The 27,746-nt window shown below is 45.9% G+C and overlaps 1 protein-coding gene across 4 annotated transcripts in view; it reads left to right on the top strand.

The window, feature by feature from the left end:
- Positions 1–27,746, top strand: part of DTD1 (D-aminoacyl-tRNA deacylase 1) — an 86,768-nt gene that overhangs the window by 19,429 nt on the left and 39,593 nt on the right. Inside the window, exon 5 of one of the 4 annotated variants that reach the window (XM_088844033.1) lies at positions 17,389–17,517. The exons of the other annotated variants lie outside the window; for them this stretch is intronic. Within the exon in view, the coding sequence (XP_088700159.1) occupies positions 17,389–17,475 (87 nt within the window). The 3' untranslated portion in view covers positions 17,476–17,517. Of the gene's footprint in view, positions 1–17,388; positions 17,518–27,746 lie in introns of those variants that run through there. 4 annotated transcript variants of the gene reach the window in all.

Below are 27,746 nucleotides of genomic sequence, written 5' to 3'. Positions count from 1 at the left end.
TTCCTGTGACTTAGTTATTTTATAACTGGGAATTTGTTCTTTGGTCTTCTTCACTTCCTTTTCCCACCTCCCTCCCTTTCTGGCAACTACCAGTTTGTTCTCTGTATCTACCATCTGTTTTGCTTTGTTTGTTTTTTAGATTCCACATATAAGTTAAATCATGTGGTATTTGTCTTTCTCTGCCTGACTTATTTCACTTAGCGTGATAACATCTAGATCCATTCATGTTGTTGCAAATGGCAAGATTTCATTCTTTTTTTGTGGCTGATTAACATCCCACTGTGTATTTATAAACACATGGTCTTTATCCATTCATATATTGATGGGCACTTGGGTTGCTTCCATATCTTGCCTGTTGTAAATGATGCTGCAGTGAACAAAGAGGTGCATGTATCTCTTTCAATTAGTGTTTTGTTTTCTTTGGTTATATACCCTGAAGTGAAATTGCTGGATCTTATGGTAGTTCTGTTAATTTTTTGAGACATCTCCAAACTATTTTCCATAGTGACCGCACCAATTTACATCCCCACCAACAGTGCCTGAGGGCTCCCTTTTGGCCACACTTACGTGGTCAGTTCATCTCTGACAAAGGAAGCAGGAATATAAAGTGGGAAATGTCTCTTCAGTAAATGATGTTAGGAAGACTGGACAGCTACACATGAAAGAATGAAACTAGCACATTTTCTTATACAAAAATATTATTTTTTTATATAAAAATAAACTCAAATGGGTTAAAAAATCACAAACCATAAAAGTAGAAGAAAATAGGCAGAACATACATTGATGTTGATTTTAGCAATATATTTTTGGATCTGTCTCCCCAGGCAAGTGCAACAGAAGCAAAAATAAGCAAATTGGACTGTATTAAACTTGAAAGCTTTTGCATGGTGAAGGAAACTGTCAGCAAAATGAAAAGGCCACCTGCTGAACAGGAGAAGAATTTGCAAATGACGTATCTGATAAGAGGTTAATATCCAGATTCTATATAGAAATTATGCAATTCAATATCTATGAAACAGTTGATTAAAAAGTGGGCAGAGGACCTAAACTGACACTTCTCCAGAGAAGGTATCCAGATGGCCAATAGACATCGTAAAAGATGCTCCACACCACTAGTCATCAGGGAAATGCAAATTATAACCACAGTGAGACATCACCTCACACCTGTCAGAATGGCTGTCATCAAAAAGCAGATAACTAGCTTTGGCACATTCCTAGTTTAAAAGCTACATTACTACTTTAATTATGAGTTGGGATATGAATAAATGTTTATGGACCATACTTCCATATTTTGACTTAATTTGTAATTTAAAGTTATTTCAAAGCATGTTTTTGGTAATTAATTTGCTTCACCATATTTTGATATTCCCCTTAAATTTAATTTCATTAACAACAGAACAGGAACTGAGTCTTAGGGTCTACAGCATAGTCTAGAAAATGTGGATTCATTGGGAATGCTTCCTTCTCAATATTTTGTTTTTTCAAGCCAGGTCATGCACTGTCTAGTTAATCTCGATCCAGACTGCTTCCATCACCATTGAATTGACATGAGTGCTTTAGTGAACTAATGAATTAATTGCAGCCCATTCCAGCCACTGATACAAATGCTTGAGAAGTTGCTTTAACTGCCTGGGTTAGTGGTCTTGCCTCTTTCAATGAGCATAGTCTTTTCTGTTTATTGCAAAGGTTAGTCACTTTTAATTATGGCAATTTTTCTGAAACTTACATTTTAAAAAATTTTATGGCATAGAAAACTTTGAGCTCACATAAATAGGATAGTGTGACAAATCCTCATGTACTTGGCATCCTGCATCAGTGGCTATCACCCATCACAGAGAATTCACACCTTACGGGTGTCCCTGTGTGTGGCTAGCTATGGGCAGTGCTGATTGAAGGTCCAGCTGGAGAGCCATGTGGGCAGAGCACACATCTGGGGGGAGAGGGTGGGGACCACAGAGAACAGGTCATTGAGTGGTTGTATTCTTTCCTTGTTTGAAGGGTATTTAGTTTAAATTTTTTTTTTTTGTCCTAACACAAATGGGCAGTGTGTTAGTGTACACGCGCGTATGTAAATCTTTTCCTGCTTGTGTGAGTTTCTGTAGGACGATGGAGGAAGCATGTACGTATGAGAGCAGCTTTGCATACTTTCATCCTCCCCATAAACATATCACAACCTGCTGCATTTTAGAACTTACTTGCTCTTTTCTTTGAAGTTCTAGGTTAATTATTCTCTGAATGGAAGTATCTTTATTGGGACTGTCTTGAGAAATGCTAGGGACTTCCAGGGTGGTCCATGACTCCATGGTGGCTGTGACTCTGTGCTCCTTATGCAGGAGGCCCAGGTTCGATTTCTGGTCAGACAACTAGATCGCACATGTTGCAACTAAAGAGCCTGCATACGGTAACTAAGACCCAGCCAAATAAATAAATAAAAGAAATGCTGTCTGCCACAGGAGACACTCAGAAATCTCTGTGGCTTCACACAATAAAAGTTACTGGCACCAAAGCACAGACTAGGTTGGTAGGGGTGTACTCCATTTCCTGACTCAGGGACCCAGGCTCCCCCAGCTTGTAACACCGCCTCCTGGGCAGGAGGGGAGAGGGATGGAGACCCTTTATCAGCAGTTGCTGGTCACCTCTGCTCACGTGTCTCTTGGGACCAATCACTTCGTGGGCGTGTGCTCGGATGTTGGGTGACCACCATAACTGTGCCTGTCTTCCAGCCCTCAAAGAAGGGGTCTTTGTATATTTGACCACCCTTAAGCTCCAGCTCCATGTTTGCCATCCAAACACTTAAAGTCTTTACCACCAACCCCTGCACTTAAGGGAAAGGAGGTTTGAAATCAAGCCTAGACTCTCCTAGTGTCTCAGGTCCCTCCTTAACTTTGGCCCTTCAAGCTGGGTCCTATGGAAAGAGAGATAATTAAACAAAATATTTTTTTAATTGAAGTATAGTTGACTTATAGTGTCGTTTTGATTTCTGCTATACAGCAGAAACTTGTTGTCCATCAATTCTGTATATAATAGTTTACATTAGCTAATCCCAAACTCCCACTCCATCCTCTCTTACCCTTCTCTCCCTTGGCAGCCATAAGTCTATTCTGTGTCTGGGAGTCTGTTTTGTAGATAAGTTCATTTGTATCCTATTTTAGATTCCGCATGTAAGTCATATATGATATTTGTCTTTCTTTGTCTGGCTTAATCCACTTGGTATTATCATCTCTAGGTCTATCCATATTGCTGCAAATGGCATTATTTCATTCTTTTTCATGGCTGAGTAGTATTCCATTGCTATTTATACTGAATTTCTAATAATGAAATGCGTGTCGTGCCGTATGTCTTTGTGTACCTGTATGCAACGACACCTCAGATTAGATAGGAATAGCGGTACAGTTGTTCCCCGCCCCCTTTTTTGGTTCTTGTTGTTGTTCGCTCACTAAGTCTTGGCCAACTCTTTGTGACCCCATGGACTGCAGCACACCAGGTTTCCTTGTCCCTCACTATCTCACAGAGTTTGCTCAAACTCAGGTCCGTTGGGTCAGTGATGCCATCCAACCATATCATCCTCTGTTGCTCCCTTCTCCTCCTGCCTTCAGTCTTTCCCAGCATCAGGGTCTTTCCCAATGAGTTGACTCTTTGCATCAGGTGGACAAAATATTGGAGCTTCAGCTTTGGCATCAGTCCTTCCAATGAATATTCAGGGTTGATTTTCTTTAGGATTGACTGGTTTGATCTCCTTCAAAGGGACTCTCAAAAGTTTTCCCCAGGACTGCAGTTCAAAAGCATCAGTTCTTCGATGCTCAGCCTTCTTTATGGTCCAAGTCTCACATCTGTACAGTAATGCATCCAACTACTGGAAGAACCATGGCTTTGACTAGACGGACCTTTGTCAGCAAATTGATGTCTCTGCCTTTTAATATGCTGTCTGGTTGGTCATAGCTTTTCTTCCAAGGAGCAAGTATCTTTTAATTTCATGGTTCCAGTCACTGTTGGCAGTGATTTTGGAGCTCCAAGAAAATAAAATCTAGCCACTGCTTCCATTTTTTCCCATCTATTTGCCATGAAGTGACGGGACGAGATGCCATCATATTAGTTTTTTGAAGGTCGAGTTTTAAGCCAACTTTTTCACTCTTGTTTTTCACCCTCATCAAGAAGCTCTTTAGTTCCTCTTCGCTTTCTGCCGTTCGAGTGGTATCATCGGCATATCTGAGATTGTTGATATTTCTCTGAGCAATCTTGATTCCAGCCTGTGACTCATGCCCTTTTTTGGTTCTACTTTCCCTTTAAACAGATATAAAACAACTGTCTGGTCACTACTTTCTTGTCACATGGCTGAACTGATACAGCTGCTTCAGATTCTACACTGGCTCAGGGAGGCTAAATTACTGATAAATTAACTTTCTTTTTATGGCTTTTATTTCAAAATCATTTTTATTGCTTTCAGTATGTGCCGGGAATGGGGAATAAAGGTCCAGGGCTAGGGGGAGGGGTCCTGCCTTGGTAGGAACAATGTCTCTGGCTTTACCCAGTGGTCTGGTCCTCCCAGTTCCCTGGCCCTTTGTCATCCTGCTTGGGTCAGAAGGGCAGTGTTAACCCCTCTGAGAATTGGCTTTTCCTTTGACAAGGTCTTAATAGGGCTGGCGTCCCGAAGATGTCTTGTTTTCATGATCCAATTTTGGAGAAAAGTTTCCCAAAAATTGTTTGACAGTAATTGACTAAGTACCTTGAACTATGCTCCTTTCAAAATGGATTGTGCATATAATTCAGTAAATCAAAATATTTATTTTTTTAAAAAACATTTCAGAACAGCATTGCTTCTGTGATCTGAGCTCATTTTCTGTTTGTTCTTTTCCAATTAAAAATACTTTACTGTGAGTTATTTAAGACAAATAAGAGGAGTGAGACAGGAGACACTGGTACATCCACTTCCCAGCATAAGAAAGCATTCTCCTTACTTGGAGACTCTTGCAGATGTTCCAGTGAAGAGTGGGGACTGACCATCTTAAAGCCCCTCGTGCCAGCGTCTTCTGATTGAATATGGGTATCTGGGCCCAGCTACCTGCTGCTTCTCCTACTGCCCCCTCGAGGGAAAACCCACCAGCCCAGCTCAAGTCTGCAGTGATGCAGTGCCAGGGGAGCAGACTCAGAAAATGACTTCTTGCTATTTCTCTGTAGATCAGTGTTAGTATTTAACACAAGGTTTATGGGGGCTTCCCAGGTGGCGCTTTTGGTAAAGAACTCTCCTGCCAATGCAGGAGACTTAAGATACGCGGGTTCAGTCCCTGGGTTGGGAAGATCCCCTGGAGAAGGGCATGGCAACCCACTCCAGTATTCTTGTCTGGAGACTCCCATTGAGAGAGGAGCCTGGTGGGCTATACTCCATGGGGTAGCAAAGAGTTGGACATGAGTGAATTGACTTAGTGGGCATGCATGTGAGGTTTACATGGTGATCTTCCCCCTCTTTTGTGAAGGCTGTGGTGATGCTGGCACTTGGTAAGCCAGTGAGGCAGTGCAGGGTCTAGATCTGGTCCCTTTCCCCCACCTGCTTTGCCACCCCTCCTCCACCTGTCCTTATGTCTGTCCATCCATTCACCCATCTATCCATTCACCCACCCATCCACCTTAGCATTTACAAGGTACAAACAGTAAGGCTCAACCTTTGCTGCCTTCCTTTGCAAAGGTTACTTTGTAGTCTGAAATCTAAAAATGAAATAAAAGTGAATTTTCATACTCTTTTCAATAACTTTGAAATATCTTTACAAAAGAATACATGTGATCTATAGGGTTTCTTTTTATAGTCTCTTACATGTTCCTTGCAAAAATGTATCTGTTCAGACTTTTTATTTTGAAGTGATCTTAGAACTTGGAAAGAAGTTACCACAATGGTAATAAGTTTCTTTCTCTAGCCTCTCCTGTATTCAGATGTTACGTGAACACAGCACAGTTATCAAAAGTAAGGAATTAACTTGGGTACAATATGATGAACTAATCTTGAACCCTAAAGTGAATTTCTCTAGTTTTCCCACTTTTCTGTGCTGGGGTCTTCTCTGAGATCCAGGTCTCATCTGTCATGTCTCTTTGGTTTCCTCCAGTCTGGACACGGCCACAGTCATATTTGTATTTATATGTTCATGTTGTATTTTTGAAAATGTATATCTCTGAGTTGGTAGAAATTCTTTGAACATATTTTGTTTGAGGGGCCGGCCTGCTTCTCCTCTGGACATTCGTGCTCAGGTCGATCCAGGCCAAACCCGAAAAAGCCCCGATCTCACTTCTGAGGCTTGTGCCCAGGAAACCTACTTCCTCCGGGTAGTGGACTGCTTCTAGTGTGGTCTTCCCTGGGGCTCTGGTGCTCTCGGAATGAGGCTGTGGAGAGTGTGCACAAAGGTGCACTGTATTTACACACTGGGCTCACTGTTGGGTACAAATCTGTGCTGGTGGTGGGTGGGTGGCAGAGAGGAGGGAGGGCAGTGTTAAGTCTAGAATTTTCTGTAAAAGTGAGTTACCTGAAGTCAGAAAGAGAAAAATGGATATCACATATTAACGCCTGTATGTGGAATCTAGAAAAATGGTATGTGCATGCTAAGTCACTTCAGTCATGTCCGACCCCATGGATGGTAGCCCGCCAGGTTCCTCTGTCCATGGGATTCTCCGACAAGAATAATGAAGTGGGTAGCCATTCCTTTCTCAAGGGGATCGTTCCGACTCAGGGATCAAACGCACTGTGTCTCTCACGTCTCCTGTGTTGTCAGGAGGATTCTTTACCACCAGCACCATCTGGGAAGCCCAGAGAGCAGTATGGATGGGCTTATCTGCAAAGCAAGAGTAGAGACACAGATGCAGAGAACAGGTATGGACGCCGGGGGGAAGGGAGGGGTGGACAGGGAGGCTGAGATAGCAGCTACACTACCGATACTGTGTGTGAAGTAGTTAGCTAGTGAGACCCGCTCTGTAGCCCAGGGGCTCTGCTCTGTGGCGGTGGGAATGGGGCGGGAATCCAAAGCAGAGGGGATACGTGTATGTATACAGCTGGTTCACTGCTGGACAGCGGAAACCAGTATAACATTGCAAAGCAACTGTTCTCCAATAACAATAAAAAAGAAAAAGGGAGCTTCCTGGACTCTGGAGGTGTGCCCAGCTTTTTGTGTATTCAAGTCATGCATCGCAGTATGTATGTGCATGTGTGTGCATGTGCTTATGAGATGGATACACAGCCTCACACACGCAGAGAGTCAGACATCAAGAGGCCAGGGCTTGCCCAGCATGGAGGCTTCTCTGAGTTATAGGATCCGCAGCATTAATCCTGAGATGGTCCCCGCAAACCTCGAAGGATGTGCCCGAGGCAGAAAGTCTTCAAAATTCTCCAGCAAAACACAGGGAGGAAATTGACAAGACTCATGAAGTGCCAATAATCTTAATTTTTAAAAGTTTTGTTTAAAATAAGAATTTATTTTATTTTATTTTTAAAAAATTTATTTATTTTAATTGGAGGCTAATTACTTTACAATATTATATTGGTTTTGCCATACATTGACATGAATCCATCCTGGGTGTACATGTGTTCCCCGTCTTGAACCCCCCTCCCACCTCCCTCCCCATCCCATCCCTCTGGGTCATCCTAGTACACCAGCCCCGAGCATCCTGTGTCATGCATTGAACCTGAACTGGCGATTCGTTTCACATATGATAATATACATGTTTCAGTGCCATTCTCCCAAATCATCCCACCCTCACCCTCTCCCACAGCGTCCAAAAGACTGTTCTATACATCTATGTCTCAAGAATTTCTTTAAAAAGGGACATGAGCCAATGGCAGAAGACGATGACCAGAAACTTGACTCCAGGGCTGTTGGGTCACACCAGCCCCACCACTGTCTGCCTCAGGTTTGTCCTTTCAAGTTTGCTAGGACCATCCCATGGTTAATGTTGCAGGTCCTTCCATTCTGCTACATCTGATTTTTTATTTTTTTAAGTAAAACTTTTGTTTTGGGGTAGTATTCACTCCAAGGAGAGAGTTCCTGGATACCTCCTACCTACCTGTCTCATCGTTCACCCTCCTGCATTTCCATAGCTCATCTGTCAGAACTAGAAACTGACATGCGAGCCTGACTGTGGACCAGACTCCAGGCTTTGTTTGGATCTACCTGTTTCCATTCACCCCTTTCTCCATCCCAGGATCCCATTCAGGATCCCCATTGCCTTTCCTTGTCTGGGACAGTTTCTCCATCCTTCTCATTTTTAACAAAGGGGAACAGCAGCAATTCCATGATCCTGACCTGACAGTCCTGAGGTACCCTGCAGAACGTCCCCACGCCTGGGTTTGTCCCACTATGTGTCTTGCAATTAGACCGGAATTATGATCTTTGTAGGGGCTTCCCAGGTGACTCAGTGGTGAATCTACCTGTAATGCAGGAGCCACAGGAGACCTGTGTTGGATCCCTGGGTCGCTAAGATCCCCCTGGAGAAGGAAATGCCAACGCACACTCCAGTATTCTAGCCTGGAAAATCCCATGGGCAGAGGAGCCTGGCAGGCTATAGTCCATGGGTCACAAAGAGTTGGACATGACTGAAGTAACTTAACATGCACGCATGGGCTTTTAAAATGAGCACACAGGGTGGAGGGCCCTTCGTATCTCGTCGCGTAGGGGGACGTGTGACATCTACAGGACATGAGCCGTGGTCCCCTGGCTGGTGATGTCTGGCTGGATCTCTCTGCTGCAGGGTCACTGATTTTCCCTACTCCGTTCTTAGAAGTGAACCCCTAAGCACAGCCCACCTTGAAGAGCTTCAGGGAAGAGTAAACTCCATCTCCTAGAGCAGAAACATCTACATGGATTCTTTGTAGGGATGCAGGACACCCCAGATGACTTTGATTTTTAGATAAACAATGAGTAGTTTTGTGATGTCAGTATGTGCCTTGTGATAGATATCTGAACTTCATATTTAACTGGGTGTCCTGTACTTTATTAAGTATGGCAACCCTAATAATTTGGAATTCTTCTGTAAGAAAAATTGGTCTCTTCTTCCCTACATCTGATTTTAGTTCGTCTCTACCATCCTCCTAGTATCCTTTTCTTCCCACATTGTGATAGATAGAGTGCCTGATGAACTCTGGACGGAGGTTCATGACATTGTATAGGAGACAGGAACCAAGACCATCCCCATGGAAAAGAAATGCAAAAAAGCAAAATGGCTGTCTGAGGAGGCCTTACAAATAGCTGTGAAAAGAAGAGAAGTGAAAAGCAAAGGGGAAAAGGAAAGATATAAGCATCTGAATGCAGAGTTCCAAAGAATGGCAAGGAGAGATAAGAATGCCTTCCTCAGCAATCAGTGCAAAGAAATAGAGGAAAACAACAGAATAGGAAAAACAAGAGATCTTTTCAAGAAAATTAGAGATATCAAGGGAACATTTCATGCAAAGCTGGGCTCGATTTAAAGGACGGAAATGGTATGGACCTAACAGAAGCAGAAGATATTAAGAAGAGGTGGCAAGAATACACAGAAGAACTGTACAAAAAAGATCTTCACGATGAAGATAATCACGATGGCGTGATCACTCACCTGGAGCCAGACATCTTGGAATGTGAAGTCAAGTGGCCCTTAGAGAGCATCATGATGAACAAAGCTAGTGGAGGTGATGGAATTCCAATTGAGCTATTTCAGATCCTGAAAGATGATGCTGTGAAAGTGCTGCACTCAATATGCCAGCAAATTTGGAAAACTCAGCAGTGGCCACAGGACTAGAAAAGGTCAGTCTTCATTCCAATCCCAAAGAAAGGGAATGCCAAAGAATGCTCAAACTACCGCACAATTGCACTCATCTCACACGCTAGTAAAGTCATGCTCAAAATTCTCCAAGCCAGGCTTCAGCAATATGTGAACCGTGAACTTCCAGATGTTCAAGCAGGCTTTAGGAAAGGCAGAGGCACCAGAGATCAAATTGCCAACATCCCTTGGATCATGGAGAAAGCAAGAGAGTTCCAGAAGAGCATCTATTTCTGCTTCATTGACTCTGCCAAAGCCTTTGACTGTGTGGATCACAATAAACTGTGGAACATTCTGAAAGAGATGGGAATCCCAGACCACCTGACCTGCCTCTTGAGAAACCTGTATGCAGGTCAGGAAGCAACAGTTAGAACTGTACATGGAGCAACAGGCTGGTTCCAAATAGGAAAAGGAGTACGTCAAGGTTGTATATTGTCACCCTGCTTATTTAATTTATATGCAGAGTACATCATGAGGAACGCTGGGCTGGAAGAAGCACAAGCTGGAATCAAGATTGCTGGGAGAAATATCAGTAACCTCAGATATGCAGATGACACCACCCTTATGGCACAAAGTGAAGAGGAGCTCAAAGGCCTCTTGATGAAAGTGAAAGAGGATAGTGAAAAAATTGGCTTGAAGCTCAACATTCAGAAAACGAAGATCATGGCATCTGGTCCCATCACTTCATGGGAAATAGATGGGGAAACAGTGGAAACAGTGTCAGACTTTATTTTTTTGGGCTCCAAAACCACTGCAGATGCTGATTGCAGCCAGGAAATTAAAAGACGTTTACTCTTTGGAAGGAAAGTTATGACCAACCTAGATAGCATATGAAAAAGCAGAGACATTACTTTGCCAACCAAGGTCCGTCTAGTCAAGGCAATGGTTTTTCCCGTGGTCATGTATGGATGTGAGAGTTGGACTGTGAAGAAAGCTGATCGCCGAAGAATTGATGCTTTTGAACTGTGGTGCTGGAGAAGACTCTTGAGAGTCTCTTATACTGCAAGGAGATCCAACCAGTCCATTCTAAAGGAGATCAATCCTGGGTGTTCATTGGAAGGACTGATGCTAAAGCTGAAACTCCAATACTTTGGCCACCTCATGCGACGAGTTGACTCACTGGAAAAGAGTCTGATGCTGGGAGGGATTGGGGATGGGAGGAGACGGGAACGACAGAGAATGAGATGGCTGGATGGCATCACCGACTCGATGGACATAAGTTTGAGTGAACTCCGGGAGTTGGTGATGGACAGGGAGACCTGGCATGCTGTGATTCATGGGGTCGCAAAGAGTCAGACATGACTGAGTGACTGAACTGAACTGAACTTAGCACAGTTTGATGTATTTCAGTGAGATTACAATTTGTCTACTTAATTTTTTTTAAAAGATAGTTTTGTTTGCTTGAGAAGATGAATAAGCATGAGTGTGTATATGTGTATGTTTAATCAAAGGATTTTTCTCATTGTGTGCATGCTCAGTCGCTTTAGTCGTGTCCGACTGTCTATGACCCCACCATGCTCCTCTGCCCATGGGATTTTTCCAGCAAGAATACTGGAGTGGGTTGCTATGCTCTCCTCCAGGGAATCTTCCCGACCCAGGGATACAACCCAGGTCTCCTGCGTCTCCTGCATTGCAGGGTGGATTCTTTACTGCTGAGACACGAGGGAAGCCCATTTTTCTCATTACATGAGCCAGAAAGCACGATAGTTTCCAGCCCCTATAAATGAAACCCAGAGCTGAGGGAAAGGAACTTTGTGCTGAGTTTGCAGGTGTGGATCGTGGGTGGGGCAGGGCAGCAGCAGCAGGCCCATGAATCCCACTGGCCTTGACCAGATGAGGTGGGTGTGGTGGCCTCAACTCCTGACCTGCGGTAGGTGTGAGGGAGCGCTCATCAAGAGGATGTGGACATGAAGAGGCCTAGGGCAGTGGGGATTCCCAAGACATCTGGGTAGTTTTACCATGAAAAGAAGAACAGATCTCTGGTTTCCTGGAAGTCACCTTGCCCACCAGCTGGTGTTGTGCCTCTGCGTTTTGTTCTCTGCAGCTGGTACCCAGAAAGTCAGGACTGGCTTCTTGTCAGCAGCAAGTGTTCCCAGACACAGCGGGAACTATGATGCTCAAAGGTGGTCCAGGGGCCCGGGAGGGCCTCCCCAGAGCGAGGTCCATGGGGGGCAGGCAGAGGGGATGTGCTGGGCTCAGTGAGCAGGGTGTGGCCCTCACCTGCGGCAGTTGCCTTCCTAGGTCATTGGAAAGAATGCACGTGAAAGGATACAGGTGCCCCTTTAAGGTGAACGACTCCCCGGCACGTAGTAGGAGCTTTAGTAAACATTTGTCCGTGGAATAAGGGCATCACTGTTTGCCCTGCCAGGTGTTCGGCTCATCCTCAATAATTGTGACAGAGATCCATCGTTTGTCCCTGCACTGACCTGTCTTCTGTGTTCGTAACGCCAGCTGGTTGTCTTTGCTTCGAATCAGTTTTCCTGCCCGATGGGGTCTGACTCTGCCAGGTTTCCACAGAAAGCCTCCAGTAGTCCTGGGGCTCTGGTGCCCTTTGACCCAAGCTCCCTTTCCTTTCCCCACAAGGTAGGGGCTGCCTGTGCCTCTGCTTCTGAAGGGGTCTCCTTGCCGCCTCATCTCTGGCACCCGCACAGTCACTGACCTACCCTTGGCAGGCTGGGATTGCTTGCACGTCCTGAGTAAGATGTCCTCACAGGTGCAAAACTGCCCAGGGCAGCTTATTAGAATACTGCACAATGTGACCTTTAGTCTGAGGCTGCCAGTTTTTTTTTTTAATATTTATTTATTTGGCTGCACCAGGTCTTAGTTGTGGCACTTGGGATCTTCGATCTTCGTTGTGGTATGCGGGATATTTAGTTGCAGCATGTGGGATCTAATTCCCTGACCAGGAATCGAGCCTGGGCCCCCTGCGTTGGGAGTGCAGAGTCTTAGCCACTGGACCACCTGGGCAGTCCCAGCCAGTTCTTGTTTCATAAAGAAACAAGAAGCATTGTGTTCCACATAGCTCCTTGAAGATGTTACACTTGCCTGTGTTTGGCTCTTGTAATCCTGTTGAATCGAACAACATATGTTTGTCCATGTGTTTACGTTTTCTCAGATAACAGATGTCTGTAGGACAAGATTTTATTATCTATTTTTGAATTATGTTTTGAAACGTAAAAAGCACATTTTGGGATCTTGCTGTAGCAAGGAGCGTTCCATGCTACCTGACTGTATGCGCTGTCTGGCAAGCTGTTCCGAGTCTCGGATTTTCTTGAGTTTCTGTTTATGAGATGCCAGCATGTTAAATACACAAATGGTAAACAGTGAGGTCAGTTCGTAACAGCTCTGAGGAAGAGCAGGCAGTTGTCTTTTCTTCGAGGACTTTGGGGTGAGCATGTCAGCCCCGAAGCGTGACGGCCACACTCTGCGTTGTTTGGAGGTGGGGGATGCCAGGGGCCCCGTTGTTGGGTCACCGTGACCCTTACCTGTCGCAGGGCCTGCCCTGTGTGTGGCCCAGCAGAGAGCTGGTGGCGGCAGCCCCTGCTCCGGCTGTCCTGGTCAGTGTCGCAGAAGCCGAGCCCTCCCCTGATCGTTATGAGCTGTGACTCTGGGTGGGTGCACTTCTGGGTCTGGAGCTGCTGAGCGGAGCGAGCTGCAGAGTTCTCATTTTCATGCGGACCACGAGGTCTTCTGAGCCACTCACTGCTCTTTTAGGAGGAAACTTAAATAGCTTCTTTCACTTGCCCTTTCCTGGAATTTTCTGGCTCTCTGTTTGATAGTTGAATATGAGGTCACCAAAAGATTTTCTTTTCAGCTTTACTGTGATTGAATTGACCGTTTTTGCAGCTGCAGCTCTTGGATGTTTGTTTCCCTTTTTCTGGCTGACAAACCTCTCAGAGGTGGCCAGGGTCTCCCTAGGAGAGGGGTCTCTGCAGCGTGCAACCCCCCATGTCTCGGCTCTAGCCTCTCTACCGTCAGGGAAGGGGACACCGTGGACTGCTCGATTGTAGACTTAGTGGGGGACCCCTTGGTAGGCATATGATTGCATCCCCAAGGCCATCTGACACCCAGATGGGCCACTGTGTGGTGTAGGGACCAGGCAGGGGGAAATCTTTTGGGGGGAGCTTAGCGCTATATCTGCAAGAAGTGGTGGGGAGGACTGTGCCCGAGACCACCTCCAAGGAGCCCTCGGCTGGAAGCTCTGGACTCAGGTGTCAGTGGGTGGGGTCGCCGCGCCCCGCAGAGTCTGTCCATGGTGCTGCCGCCCCTTGCAGACCGGCGGCTCCCTCTGACCTCTGAGCCCAGGCTTCACAGAGGCCAGACGGTCTTGCTCAGAAGCTCTGGTGTCTCTGGCTGCAGTCCTTTTCCTGGTCATGGTCAGCATCTGTCACAGACTGGGCCCTGGGGACCTGACTGCCTTCCTCGGCCTCCTGCTTCTCACGGGTAACCAGGGCCCGTTCCCCAGCATCTCGGTTGTAATGAAACAGCACGAGTGGCCAGCGTGTGAGCACACTCCCCCTCGCCCGGGTGGCCCATTCTCCCTGTTGTCTGCTCACGGCCACCATGAGCCTGGGGGTGTCCATGTGCTCTCGATGATGTTTGTGACGGGGCCCAGCGCTGCAGAGTCTGGGCTGGATGTGATGACAGCCTCACGAACGTGGAGACCAGAGATCCTTGTCTCTCCATTGTTAGCCTTCTTCCAGACATCTGCACGGCGTAGACACACTGGAAGCCGCAGAGCCCGGGCGCTCTTTCCTTGGTGGGAGGAAGGGAGGCGGGACGGGGAGGCTGCCCCTTACAGACGTCCTTGGGCTGGGGCTCCTTTCTGCTCGAGTGTTTCATTCTGAGACCTTGGTCTCTGCAGTTTAAATGTTATTCTCATATTTACTTTCATGGCCTATTTAATTGAGAACATTTGATGAAAAACGTTTAAACCATAGCAGTTGTAAGGAATCTAGGGTCATGGAGAGGTTTTAATTGATCCTTGTGATGAACGAAGATTACCCTGTCGATGGCCTCCCTTCCATCATTTCCCAAGGCCTTTGCCTGTCTTGATCAGTGTGGAATAGCATCATGTTTTTGGCTGATCGCACTCCGAGTTATGCTCCTCTCAAAGCCTTGACTGCATCTGAGAGGCTGAGGCCCGAGGAAGCTGAACCCCTCACTCCTGAGCTGTTCATTGCACAAAGCATTAAAAACAGCACCAGCGTGGTCATCTGTTCTATTTTTTATCGACTCTGTCATCACTTTAATTGGTTGTTGTTAGAACAGATGTTTTAGTAGGAAGATTTTAGCATGACTACATTTGCTTATTTAATTTCTGGTGACTTGCAGGGCATTTGTTTCTACATTAAAAAAATAGGGGGCAATGGGAGCAGAGCAGCCCATTGGCCCTTACCAGACCTGGTCCTCGAGAGTAACAAGGTTGCCAAGTAGGCTTTGCTGAGGAGGAGGTTTGCCTGGAGGAAACGTGAACTTGAAGAACTTCACCAGTAGGCATGAACCTTTCAACTTACAGTCAGCAGGATACTCCAGAGCTTTCCCAATGTCAGACCACCTTGCAGGATGGCTTCAAGTTACCACTGTTTTAACATCGGCAAAATTAGAAAATAGTCACCCTATTTAGAAGTGTATGAGCCAGTTATGCTTTTGCAACTTCGGTACCTTTGTATAAAGTCCTGACTTCAGACTTGGGCGTGAGCTTGGTTCACGTGCTACAGCTAAAATAATCAGTGATCATTTGTGGTTCTTTGAATTTGGGCGTTCATAGAAAAGCTTACCAATACTAACTTTGAAAAAAAAAAAAAGATTTGCTTCTGTTTGGGCCAAAATAAGCTTCCTAAATTGCTATTTGATAGCAGTGTTTGTAAAATAATATTGTAACTCTGTATTGTAAAGAATTTTAGGTTCAGAAATAGCCTCTGAGGATACAAAGATTCTTTTAAAGGTTCATTATTCTTTTAGACCATATGAGTAATCTTCCCTGTCCTTAAAAACTTTTGGGTTGGTGGGGGAGCTCCGTTGGTTAAACTTAATATTTAAGCATCACATTGTCAACAGAAGTGGTCGTGGTGAATCCTGTAGTCTGTAGTCCTTCTGGTTAATTGATATGTGGGCTGACTGGGGTGTGTCATTACAATCATACAGAAAACACCTGTTGTGAGAGGACAGGCAGGTGCTGCTCAGCCCATCCTCAGGGTTCCTCGGTATAGACGCTTCTTGCTTTTGAGCCAAGAGGTGAGTGTCTTCTGCCACCAGCGGGTCCTGTCTGCAGCTTCTCACTATTGCGGGCACGAAGCATGATGCTTGCCGGGTGTGTAGAAGGTGCTCAGCAGCTGCTTGTTTGATGAGCGACTCGACAGAGCGTACAAGTCACCAGATGTCATGTGTCTGCAGGGAGTGCCACCTGGTGTCTGCGGTGCTGTCATCACCTGTGAATGTTAACCGATACGATAGCCACCACACAGATTAACCTGTCCAGGATAGTCAAGTCCTAAATTGGAATTCTGAGGTTTTCTCGAATGTTAGTGTGATTTTTGTTTTTATGTGATGTTTTAAACCATTTGAGGTCAATGGATCAACTTTTTTTTTTTTTTTTTGTATTCACCTAAGCACCACTCCAGTACTCTTGCCTGGAAAATCCCATGGATGGAGGAGCCTGGTAGGCTGCAGTCCATGGGGTCGTGAAGAGTCGGACATGACTGAGCAACTTCACTTTCACTTTTCACTTGCATGCATTGGAGAAGGAAATGGCAACCCACTCCAGTGTTCTTGCCTGGAGAATCCCAGGGACGGGGGAGCCTGGTGGGCTGCCGTCTATGGGGTTGCACAGAGTCGGAGATGACTGAAGTGACTTAGCAGCAGCAGCAAGCACCTTATAGTTAGTAAAATGTCAAACCTTTTCTGGTGTGAAGAATGCTACAAATCAATGCTATGTGGTAGAAAATGTCTGTGAGTCATATTTTATTTTGTGCTTGTTACTCATTTTCACATGTTATTGGGGGAAGGAGTGGGAGGAACTTAATTCTTTGCAGGTTCCGACTCTTATGTAATAAAAAGGGAAGGATCTAGAGGTCTTAACTTCTTGTCAAGTTTCTAAGTCTAACTCTTTGTAGAATAACGTCTGTCCCAGTTGAGGAGGGTGAGAGTACAGTTCCTCTGAAATGCCATCATTCCTCTGTCTCAGAACTTTAGCTCTTTAAAATCCGGGCCACGTCTAAATTGACCCTTAGAAGCCTCACTTCTCAGGGCAGGAGAAGCAGCATTTCCAGCTTGCATCCAGGAAGGTCAGTACAGGAGGCTTTGATGACTGAGTGGACTAGAGTGTTTTTCAGCCAAGGGTCCTGCTAAACTGCCTGGCAACACTTATCTGATCATTTTTCTCCATTAAAAAAAAAAAAATCTATCCAAGATGAAATAAAACCCTACGTGGAGATATTTTTCTGTTTAGACTTCACAGTGAAAACATTTTGCTATATTCTATTCTGATACTAACCATTACAGAGTCCCTTTTTCAAAAATATTGGTAGTAAAGGGGAGAAGATGCCTAGTTTCTCTTCTTTTTTTAAAAAATGAATCGCTTTCTTTATGTTCTTTTTTTTTTTTTTAATATTTATTTGGCAGCACCAGGTCTTAACTTCAGCATGTGGAATCTATATCCCTGACCAGGAATTGAATCCATGCCCCCTGCACTGGAGCTTGGAGTCTTAGCCACTGGACCACCAGGGAAGTCCCTTTAGTTTCTCTTCCTAAGTCACCAAATTAAATTTCTCAGGTTTGCTTTTTTCCTGTATTTGCATTGCTCAATTTCTTTTTTTCTCCATGGATTTACATCAAAGGTACTTCTTTCCTACTTTGGTGATTTCTTTTTTCTCTTTTTGCCAGTTTACTGATTTGATGATATACATGGAAACTGTTGCACTATTCTGAGCAATAATAATTTTATTGACTTGGAAGCCTGAGTTGTCTTGACTTCCAGTGGTTGTTTGCATTGCAGTGTTTAAAGTAACTGACAACCCTGAGATCCTTACCAAAAGTTTATGATAGAAAGAAAAAAAAAAAAAAACGAAAGAGTAGGGCAGGGAGTGGAAAAAATGCTGTTTAAATTACAAACTGCTTGTGCTTGTAGCATTTACATAGAGAGGGCAGTTAACCCAAGTCACTTAAAAAATGGTCATAACATTGAGAGTTAAAAATAATCTTACTTGTAGAAGAAGTTGGAGCAGAAATCAAAAAGTCCAGATGAGTGAACAGTTCACATGAGGAGTTGTTGGGTGGCAGGCACGATTTTGAGTGTTACATTGTGGAAGCTAATCAGTGCTGCTGGGGGCTGGGCCTGCAGTTGGGGCCACATGTGTGATCTTGATTGATTCAGAGCTCTCTTTGTTGACAAGCTCAGATGCTGTCTCCTTGGGGGGTGGGGTTGGTGTCCCCTCCTCCACTGTCCCATTTAGAGTGTTCGCCAAGCGCTGTTGGAAGCTGGCTGGCTTTCCAGGTCACTGGCGGTGCTCTGGACACTGGTGGCAGAAAAAAGTCCCCACCCCTGTTCCCAGGGACACTCCTTGCAGCCACGTGGGTGATGGCCCCACTGCCCCTGCGAAGTGAAGCCTGCCTGGATCATGGGGGTCATGCTTTGAGCCAGACCATCTGTGTTCGTTATCTAGTGCTGTGCAGAGAACTACCCCAAACTCAGCGGCTTGACACAACAATAAACATTTTTCACACCATTTCTGTGGGTCAGGAATTCGGACTGTGGAGCTGGATGGTTTTGCCAGGGAGGGAACTCTGGTTAGGTTGCAGTCACTGTGTCGGCAGGGCCTGTCTCCTGCATAGCCCTCGGGGTTGGCAGGCTGGTGCTGGCTGTTAGCCAGAGGCCTCAGTTTTTTTGCCACATGGACAGGGCTGCTCAGATGTCCTCCCAACATGACAGCTGGCTTCCTCAGAGCCCTGGCCTTTGAAGTCACACGCTGTCATCTCTGTGGTGTCCTGTGGTTACACTAGTTAGCCACTGTGGCTGCACAAGGTCACAAGGTCCTAGGGAATCTTGAAGGCTGGCCTTCCCACCATCCCAAGTGTCCCTTCCGCTCGGTAAGATCCATCTTGTCTTCCCATCATGAGCTTAAACAGGATGCTTCCTAGTGTGGGTACCACAGTGAATCATGTCCTGGGGGCTTGCAGGGCGGCTGCTCAGATGTAACAGAGGACAGATTTGTCCTTGCTGAGTGCATGGTGGGAGCATTTTATTCAAACACTCTTCTTTTGAAATCAGTGATGATACTCAGTCTTATCTTTTCAAAGAAGAAAATAAAAATCACCTTTTAATTCTCCCCTCCATGGGAACCTGGCATTGTTGCTCAGATGGTAAAGAATCCACCTACAGTGCAGGACACCTGGGTTCGATCCCTGGGTTGGGAAGATCCGGAAATGGCAACCCACTCCAGTATTCTTGACTAAAGAATTCCATGGACATAGGAGCCTGGCAGGCTACAGTCCATGGTGTTGCAAAGAGGGGGACACGACTGAGCGACTTTTACTACACTCACTTCATAGCACAGAAGTACTGTCAGTCTGTTCTCTGGGTCATACTTCCCCCTCATTCCTCTGTAGGGCATGTACACCCCCTCTTTATATGCATATAAATTTACCAAATAGGATCACACTGCACTGTTTCATAACCTAATTTTTCCTAGTGATATGGACATTTTTGCATATCTTCAAGTCATCTTTTCAACCTCAGTTTTAACGGTGCCTCCTGTTTTCACCATGAGAGGTAGCCAAGTCTTTTTAGCTAACTGCCTCTTGCTGGGCATTTCAGTTACATCCTAGCCTCTCCTCTCAGGGGCAGTGCTGGGGAGGTGCATCGTGTCCTCAGTCGTGCTCTGTACCTGGATTGATTCTCGGCGTAAGTTCCCATACTTGTAGCCTCTGGACACACGGTCAGGGTATGCTGCTTCTATCAAGAGGCTCCTCCTCAGGTCATTAGCAGCTGCTGTTTCTCTAGCATTGGCTCTGCATATCAGTGTGGAGTTTTGCCAATTCAATAGATTAAAGAGTGGAAGAAGACAGAACTTTTGTTTATTTGGAGTACGCCTCACTGAAAAACAAAGTCAATTAATTCCTAATTGCCCTAAGAAATTGGGCAGGTGACCTTTATGGTCACATAACTATTTTCTTCTTGGGAGCTTCTGCTTTCTTTGCCTGAGTTCAAGACTCTTACAGCCCTTCCCAGCCCTTGCACACTTAAATGTTGGAGGCTTCGATGTGCTATTCTGTGAACTGAAAGAAAACATGCACAGCTCTTTTCCCAAGAGGGAAAGGGGCTGCCTTATTTGTGAACAGAGCCCTGACTTCCAAACCTGTTGCTGAAGAGCCCATGTTGTCTCTGCAGCGCCGATGACTTAGGGAACATTTCAGTGATGAGTGGTTCCTGGTTTATTTTACTTTTGGGTTTTGTTTTTCTCTGTAGACTGTTTTCTGTCATCCAGGACACTGGACATGGGATTGGGGGAGGGTAGCTGAGACTGGCTAAGGGTCCCCATTGTCCCCCTAGTGCTCTGGTGTCACCTGGGAGGACCCACCCAAGGTGATGCTGCTGAGAGGGGGGTGGGGTGCCCTGTGCACCAGATGTTCCTCCAGCACCACTTAATGAAGACGTTATACTAAGTATCAGAACCTCCCACAGACACCTGTCTCAGAGAAACCTGAGGGTAGGGTGGAAAACTGGGGGCTGAGTCTGGTAGAGGAGCAGATCCCGAACACCCTCTTATTTTCCTCTTTCCTTGGCTTTGCTAGGCTGTTATCCAAATCCATCCACAGACAACGGCACAGCTCAGGAGTGTCTACTCTGCCAAAGTCTTCAGCATTGATTTGAGAATTAAAATTGCTTCTTTTTAAAAATTAAACCTCTGCTCTCCATACAGGATGCGCGAGTGTGAGCTTCTCCTACAGTGTCCTTGGTGAGGAGGAAGGAGGGGTGGGTTCTACAACCCTGCATCCTGATGTTCCCGTCTCATGGGTTGTAAGTGATGAGTACAGGTTTTCCCCAGATTTTGAAATGTTATGAGAGCCTTTCAAGTGGAAAGAAAGGCACAGAAAAGATTTTGAAACCAAGAGGTACTGTGAACCCAGATGTCAGTGCGATCAAGATGGGACGGCAGAGAAGGCAGTGGTGAGAGACGGCCTGTCGATGGTGGAGGACTCTGGTGTCTGCAGCTGCAGGTGGGAGGGGTCCAGGAATGGCCTGGAGCCCCATCTTGGCTGGCATCCCCAGGTGCATCAAGCCCAGTCACTTGACGGCAGGAGATAGAGCTGTCTATAAGAGGTTTCCAGGTGCGGGGTGGGCTGTTAACACTTCCACTCATCTCTAACTTTACTGCCCAGAAATTGCTCTTTGTTTGGAACATGATTCTTCTAGGTGAACCCACTGCCTGCTTGTGACTGCGTCTCACCAGAGATGAGGTATCCTTGGAGTTCTAATGCTTGCTGTTTTCTGCACACTCTCTTCAAGGAATTTATATTTTGAGACTTGATTACAGCTGAGGCCATATTGTACCTGTGATCTGCTGTGAAAGGAGATCTGAAAAGTATGTGAGAAATAAGCTCTCAGAATTTGCAGTGAATGTTATCTTTATCCTTGATGTGGAGACAGCATTTTACCTTTTCGGTGTCATACTCATTTTCCGTCTTGACCTCCCTGTGTCCTGCCCCTCCATCTTGTCATCCCTCCTCTCCCCTGCTCACTCCAGGGGGCCCCATAGAGAGCTGATTTCATTTCTTTTTAGTGTGCTTTGCACTTGGAGTCAGTAAGCTCTTCCAGACACAGATCTTCTCCTTGCCTCCCTGTCCTTTGACTTCTTAGGACTGCTCCTTTCTCTGTGTTCAGCTCTACCATCTGTTAGGATGGCCTATGAAGGATGGGGGGAAAGCTGGCAAGACCCCAGGCTTTATGTCACGGGCGCTCCTTCAATGTTAAAGAAATGTCCAGTTGGCTCTCTCTTACGAGTTAAACCCATAATGAGTACTCCCTTATGAAGTCAATCCAGGAGTGAGCCGGGGGCCCTATTCCTCCACTTTTGAGTCCAGAAAGCTTCCTTGATTTACATTTTCTTTGATTGCTTTGAAAAGGCCTGTTGGCCTGACAACAGTTGCTATGGCGATGGTACTTGTGGTTAATGCTGCTGGGCAGGTGCTGCTTTGTCCCCCGTGTGGAACAGGCTCCATTACACAGCGCGTGACAGTGAGTCACCCCGCCTGTTCTCCGCTCTCCAGTGATGCTCTGGAGCCACGTGACGTACATCCCAGCTGAGGCAATGATTGTAATTGGCCTCTCCAGTCTGTAATTTTCTAGGGAGTCTGAAACTCGAAGCCCCCCCTTTTATTTTTTAAAAAAGAACAGATATTAAATATGAAATTTTAAATGATTACTCTCTGATTTATATGTGACACCGACCATCTGATGGATAGGAGGGAAGGTGAATAAACCACTGCCGGGAATTGACCTAATCAACCTGACCGTGACAATACTCAGATTCTTTCTGGCGGGTGATAATCAGCTCTAGGATGTTTGAGGTGAGTGAGCGTTAGTTATTCCACCCTGTAACCCCTCTGCAAGGTTAGATGGGAATAGCCATCAGACTAGAGGCTCCACGGGATTGATTATAGAGAGACCTGGTAACAAGCAGACATGAGGAACTGTTACCTGTAGAGTCTGTGTCCTACCAGAGTACACAGCCTTGCCCATCGGCGCAGGAACCTGGGGCAGGTTCCCAGGCATGGAAGCTGTGCAGCAGGTGGACTTTTACATTCTGTTTATGTTTCTAGTACAGTGGCCACTCCACATTTCATGAAGGCCACTCGTGTCACTAGTGAGAGCCATGATGCGGATGAACAAATCACTGACTTGCCCCCGTTGCCAGGGTGTGGTTAATGAAGCCCCTGGCACCCTGCCTCTGAGCGGGAGTCCTGCTTAGAACGCCTGCCACCCCCCCTGCACTGTCAATTTCTGACAGACCATGTGACCAAGGCCTCAGGGCTTGAGGAGACAGCAGAGCCACTGGCAGCTACTTTCTGCACCAGAGACAAGGATCTTTCACTAGGCCACCTGCAGCAGGTGGAAGCCCATCCTTTGAGGGGTCAAGTGCAGAGTGAATCCAGTTCAGAGTGGATGATGGATAAATTTAGGAGGCATCATTTTTTTTTTTTGGCTTGTGCTGTGTGGCTTGTGGACTCTTAGTTCCTTGACCAGGGATCAGTTCTGGGCCCTGGCAATGAAACCATTGGCCCTCCAGAGAATTCCCAGCAGCGTCGTCTTAAAATATTTGGTCCCTGAATCAATGAGTTGACTGCAAGGACAATTTTCTGTACTATGAAAGTTTCCCAGTTGGTTCATTATCCCTAAAACCACCATAGATAAGCTTCTGTTTTATTGGGTTTATAATAGTTTTTAACCATTCTTTCTGTGAAGCTGACAAATGGCCAGCAGCAAGCAGTAAGCTTTAAACTCTTTATCTCAGTGTTGTTGTTTTTTTTTTTGGGTTTGTCTGGCAAATGTTTAGCGGTTAAGTGGTTCTGAGTACTGACCCGCACACCTGACAGAGAAACCTCCTGAGGGGGATGGGAGTTGGTTATCCCTGGGTCAGATACCAGCTGGACATGCTGAGCTGTCTGTCAGTTTGGGTCATCTTATCAGCAATCAGATTCATTTACAACCCGGTTTTCTTGCAAGCCGTGGAATTATTTTAAGCATTGCAATGCAGCAGTCAGGCAAGACCCTTCACAGATGCTTTTGTGACCCGTGCCATCTACCTGAGCCTCATTAATTGGCTCATATTGCATGTGTTGTTCAGGTTTACCCCACTGAGAATTTTATGAGTTCCATAGAGGGTATCTGTTTTAAGAGGAAGGTGTTTTACTGGGAAGTTTTTCAATTTAGCAATGAAGCATCACTCCCTAGAGAGGAATAGGGACAGGAGTCAGCAGGGCTTCTTGTCAGAAGCCACACACAGGAAGAGAGTAGAGGATGGCATTTCAGGTGAAGAAGACCCCCACCGGTCGAGAATACTGTGTTCAATGAAGTTACCCGGCAAAGGCGCAGGAGAAATAGAGACTTTCTCAGACCAACAAAAAGAGGCTTCATCTCCAGCAGGGAACGTTGAAATAAGTTCCTCAGGGCAGAAGGAAAATGATGCAGGTCAGAAACTTGGATCTCCATAAAGAAGAGTATGAGAGAAGGAATATATCAAGACGGGATACAGTTTTAATTTTTAAAAAATTTTTCATCTGAAAGTTAACTGTGTGTTTCAGTCTATCACAGTCATGCTGCCCTGGGTGAGGCTGGCTTGGGGAAGGGGGAGCTGAAGGGCAGCCGAGTCACCAGGGATGGGAGGGAGGAATTGGGATGCCCTTCACGGAACCTGCACCCCAGGTGTTGACACTGCGGTGTTGTTTGAAGAGGGACTTAAGTTAGTTACAAAGTGCATGCTGTAAGCTCTAGGGCCGTCATGGAAAAGAAGTGTGGTTGATCTGCTGAGAGAGTGAGCACGCAATCTTGGAGAGTGTTCACCTCCTCCTGTGGGGCAGGGAGACAGAGCAGCAGTGGCTGGGAGGGGAGGACTGCATGAGAGATCAGAAACACAGAACTGTCTGAAAGCTTTACAGACCCGTCTCGGGATTTGAAATTAGAAGCAGTGTGTGCATTTTTAATATCCTTCTAGGAAAAGGTCCATAGCCCATCAATGTTTAATGCACAGATCATCATAGAGAGCTGAGCAGTTCTCTGTGGCTTCCAGTCTGATCTGGAGGAAGAAGTTCTATTTTAGAACCATCTTTGGGACCTGATCGTGCTGTGGAACGAGAGCCCTGAGGTCCTTGCCTTTTCTCTGCCCTGTGAACAGGTGCATTTGATACAAGAAAAGTGCCCTGGGTTATCCCTGCCCCCTTGTATACATGCCATTTTCAGGGGCTCTATGCCATTTGGTAATTATAGATTCTTTTGCAGTTTTCTTCCTAGATTTTTTTGTAGAATTAGCTGTAGGCTTTCTTTAAGGTGGTTCTGTTACAGACAGAGAAAGGGAGTAGAACTCACATCATCCCCCCTCCCTTTTTTAGCAATGTGAGCAGTGATGCAGCTGAGATGGTCGTCAGTTTGTGGTTGAGTTACCCTGTATCACCAGGGAGATTCATTTGGACAACAGGGGGTAGGGGGGGACAGGGAGGCATCTTTTATCCCTATATTGTTTAGAACTACCATGCACTTTGACAGTAAAAGCCCGGGTGTCTTGTCCATTTTATTATTGTTTTCAAGCATCTGGACCCACACCGTCCAGTAGAATCTTCTGTGATGTTGGAAGCGTGTGGCATCCACATTGTATCCGACAGCCACTGTGGCTGTGAGCGCCTCAGATGTGGTCAGCGTGAGTGTGGAACTTGACGTTTAATTTCACTAAGTTTAGATTTAAAGGGATCTCAAAACAGGGGCTCTATAACAACTTAGAAGGGTGAGATGGGAGGGAGGTTCAAGAGGAAGGGGACACGTGTACCTATGGCTGATTCATGTTGATGTTTGACAGAAACCAACAAAATTCTGTAAAGCAGTTATCCTTCAATTTAAAAGAAAATGAATTAAGGGGAAAAAAAAACAGCCCCATGTGGCTGGTGGTCACCGTCTTGGATAGTGCAGGGTGGGCGAGGCCGCCTGTTGCCTGAACCCTCAGCCCCGCTGCCTGGAGACCCTCATGCTAGCCAGCTCTCAGGCTGCCCCTCACCTTTCAGTGTTGGCACCACGACTAGAGGTAGAAGCCAGATGAAGTGCCGTGACAAATGTGAGCACCTCGCTGGCAGCGTAAGGTGCAGTGCCAAGCGTATGAAAGAGCGTACTCTTCCTGGATGCCTACTGTATACCAAAGATGTATGCACCGTATCCCAGCTGTGCCTCTTTCCTGGGTTTATTCCTCACTTGGGGTGCATGTTGGCCAGCGCCAGGGCTGAACGGAGATCCCCTCTTCCATGTGTGATTACGAAGGGACATGATGCCACGACAGAGGGTTGGTATTTGCAGATTGGAGGTAGCAAAGTGGTTTCTGCCCTCTGAGGGGCAAGTCTCTGGCCTGTGGTGTATTGATATTTGTATCAGCCACTCTCTGCATCTTTGCTTCCTCTGGCCGTTTCTAGTGGGAGTGCCATGTGTCTGGGAAACTTGGGGCGTCGAGGGCTCGTGGAGGAAGAAGGGGTCTCCTCCTCTGCCTATATCACAGAGCTGACTGGTTTCGCCAGGGCGAGGACTAGCCCGACTTGTGAAAGTGTTAGTCACTCAGTCCTGTCCGACCCTTTGCGACCCCATGGACTGTAGCCCACCAGGCTCCTCTGTCCATGGGATTCTCCAGGCAAGAATACTGGTAGATAGGATCACTTAGGGAGAAGGGCTGGTGCTCTGACAGCCATTGATCTGGTTGTCCTTGATGCCAGGGGCCTAAAGGACATCCTGGAAGCAGGGCCATCAGGCCGGAAGAGAACTGTGACTCGAAACTGGGGTCGTAGCAGCTGATACACCAGGCCAGGAGTTCCGCTTCCTTTAATAAAACCTGCCTGGTCTTCCTGCCAAACAGTATGGAGCCGCACATGAATTAATCAGCATTCCTCCTTAAAATACCTTATATTTGGAACTCGCTTAATTTGACATTTGCTGCTTTTACATTTGAACGTTTTCTGGAAATGTGACAGGGATGTAGAGTCAGCTTTTCTGCTTTTAATTGGTACCTGAGTAACCATGACTCCAATTGTTGATAATTGGTAAATTTGGTAACAGAATTATTCTTTGCTGTTTTTTTTTTGCGTTTGTTTTTGACTTTCTGTGCCTCTTCCTTGGGGTGGTTGAAGGGGTAGGAAGGGAGGGACTATTTGTTCCCAAGACTCACTTACATCAATGAAGAGAAAGTGATCAGTGAAGAATGTTTTCTATCAGCTTTTGTCCCCAAACTGTGTCTTCATCACTAGTTGTGCTTATTTGAATCATTTAGCTTCTCCTCTTGCTCCTGAACTAAGCGCCTGAAGGTACCATCTTCACAGCCACCGCATGCTTAGTCAGCATAGTGTCCACATGGGGAGCAGGCAGGTACAGGGTGGTCTGGGAGCAGAGGTGTGGGGCATGGTCAGGAAGGCACAGGGCTGTGTTATTACAGGATGGGGTAGACTAGCTGACCAGCAGGCAGGCGCCAGCCATACCTAGCCATGGAACTTTACATTCATGAAGATTAAATAAAATAAAAACATGTTCCTTCTTTATGACTGAGAAGTATTTCACTGTATTATTAATATATACACACCACATCTTCCTTATCCATTCATCTGATGACAGGCACTTGGATTGTTTCCATATCTTGGCAGTTGTTAATGATGCCATGATGAACAGTGAGGTGTGGGGTCGCAGGTCTCTTTTTGAGTTAGTTTTTCGTATTCTTTGGTCAAGGACTTCCCTGGTGGCTCAGAATGTAAAGAATCCGCCTGCAGTGCGGGAGACCTGGGTTTGATCCCTGGGTTGGGAAGATCCCCGGCGGAGGGCATAGCAACCCACTCCAGTATTCTTGCCTGGAGAATCCCCATGGATTTAGGAGCCTGGCGGGCTGCATTCCATGGGGTCACAAGGAGTCATACACAACTGAGCGACTAAGCACATACAGATTCGTTGGGCAAATAATCAGAAGTGGGATGATGGCTGGGTGATACGTTAGTTCTATTCTTAATTTTTTGAGATACCTGCTTAACTGTTTTCCTGGTGATGGTGAGTATGCTGTAAGGTGTGGAGAAGTAGAAATATAACTAAAATTTTGTATACATGAAACATACAAAGTTATAAACCAATGTTCTTTCAAGTAAAAAAAATAAATGAAGATGATAGTGCAAAAACATATTTTTTCTTTAGCTAGCCCTACCGGCCACATTTCAGATACTCAGTGGCCACGTGTGTCTCCTGGCTGCCGTTGTCAGTG

Source organism: Moschus berezovskii, chromosome 15, assembly GCF_049115385.1.
Source record: "Moschus berezovskii isolate FMDL1 chromosome 15, NW_MosBer_1.0, whole genome shotgun sequence".
NCBI classification, from domain to species: Eukaryota; Metazoa; Chordata; class Mammalia; order Artiodactyla; family Moschidae; genus Moschus; species Moschus berezovskii.
This window is presented reverse-complemented; position numbering and strand designations above follow the sequence as displayed.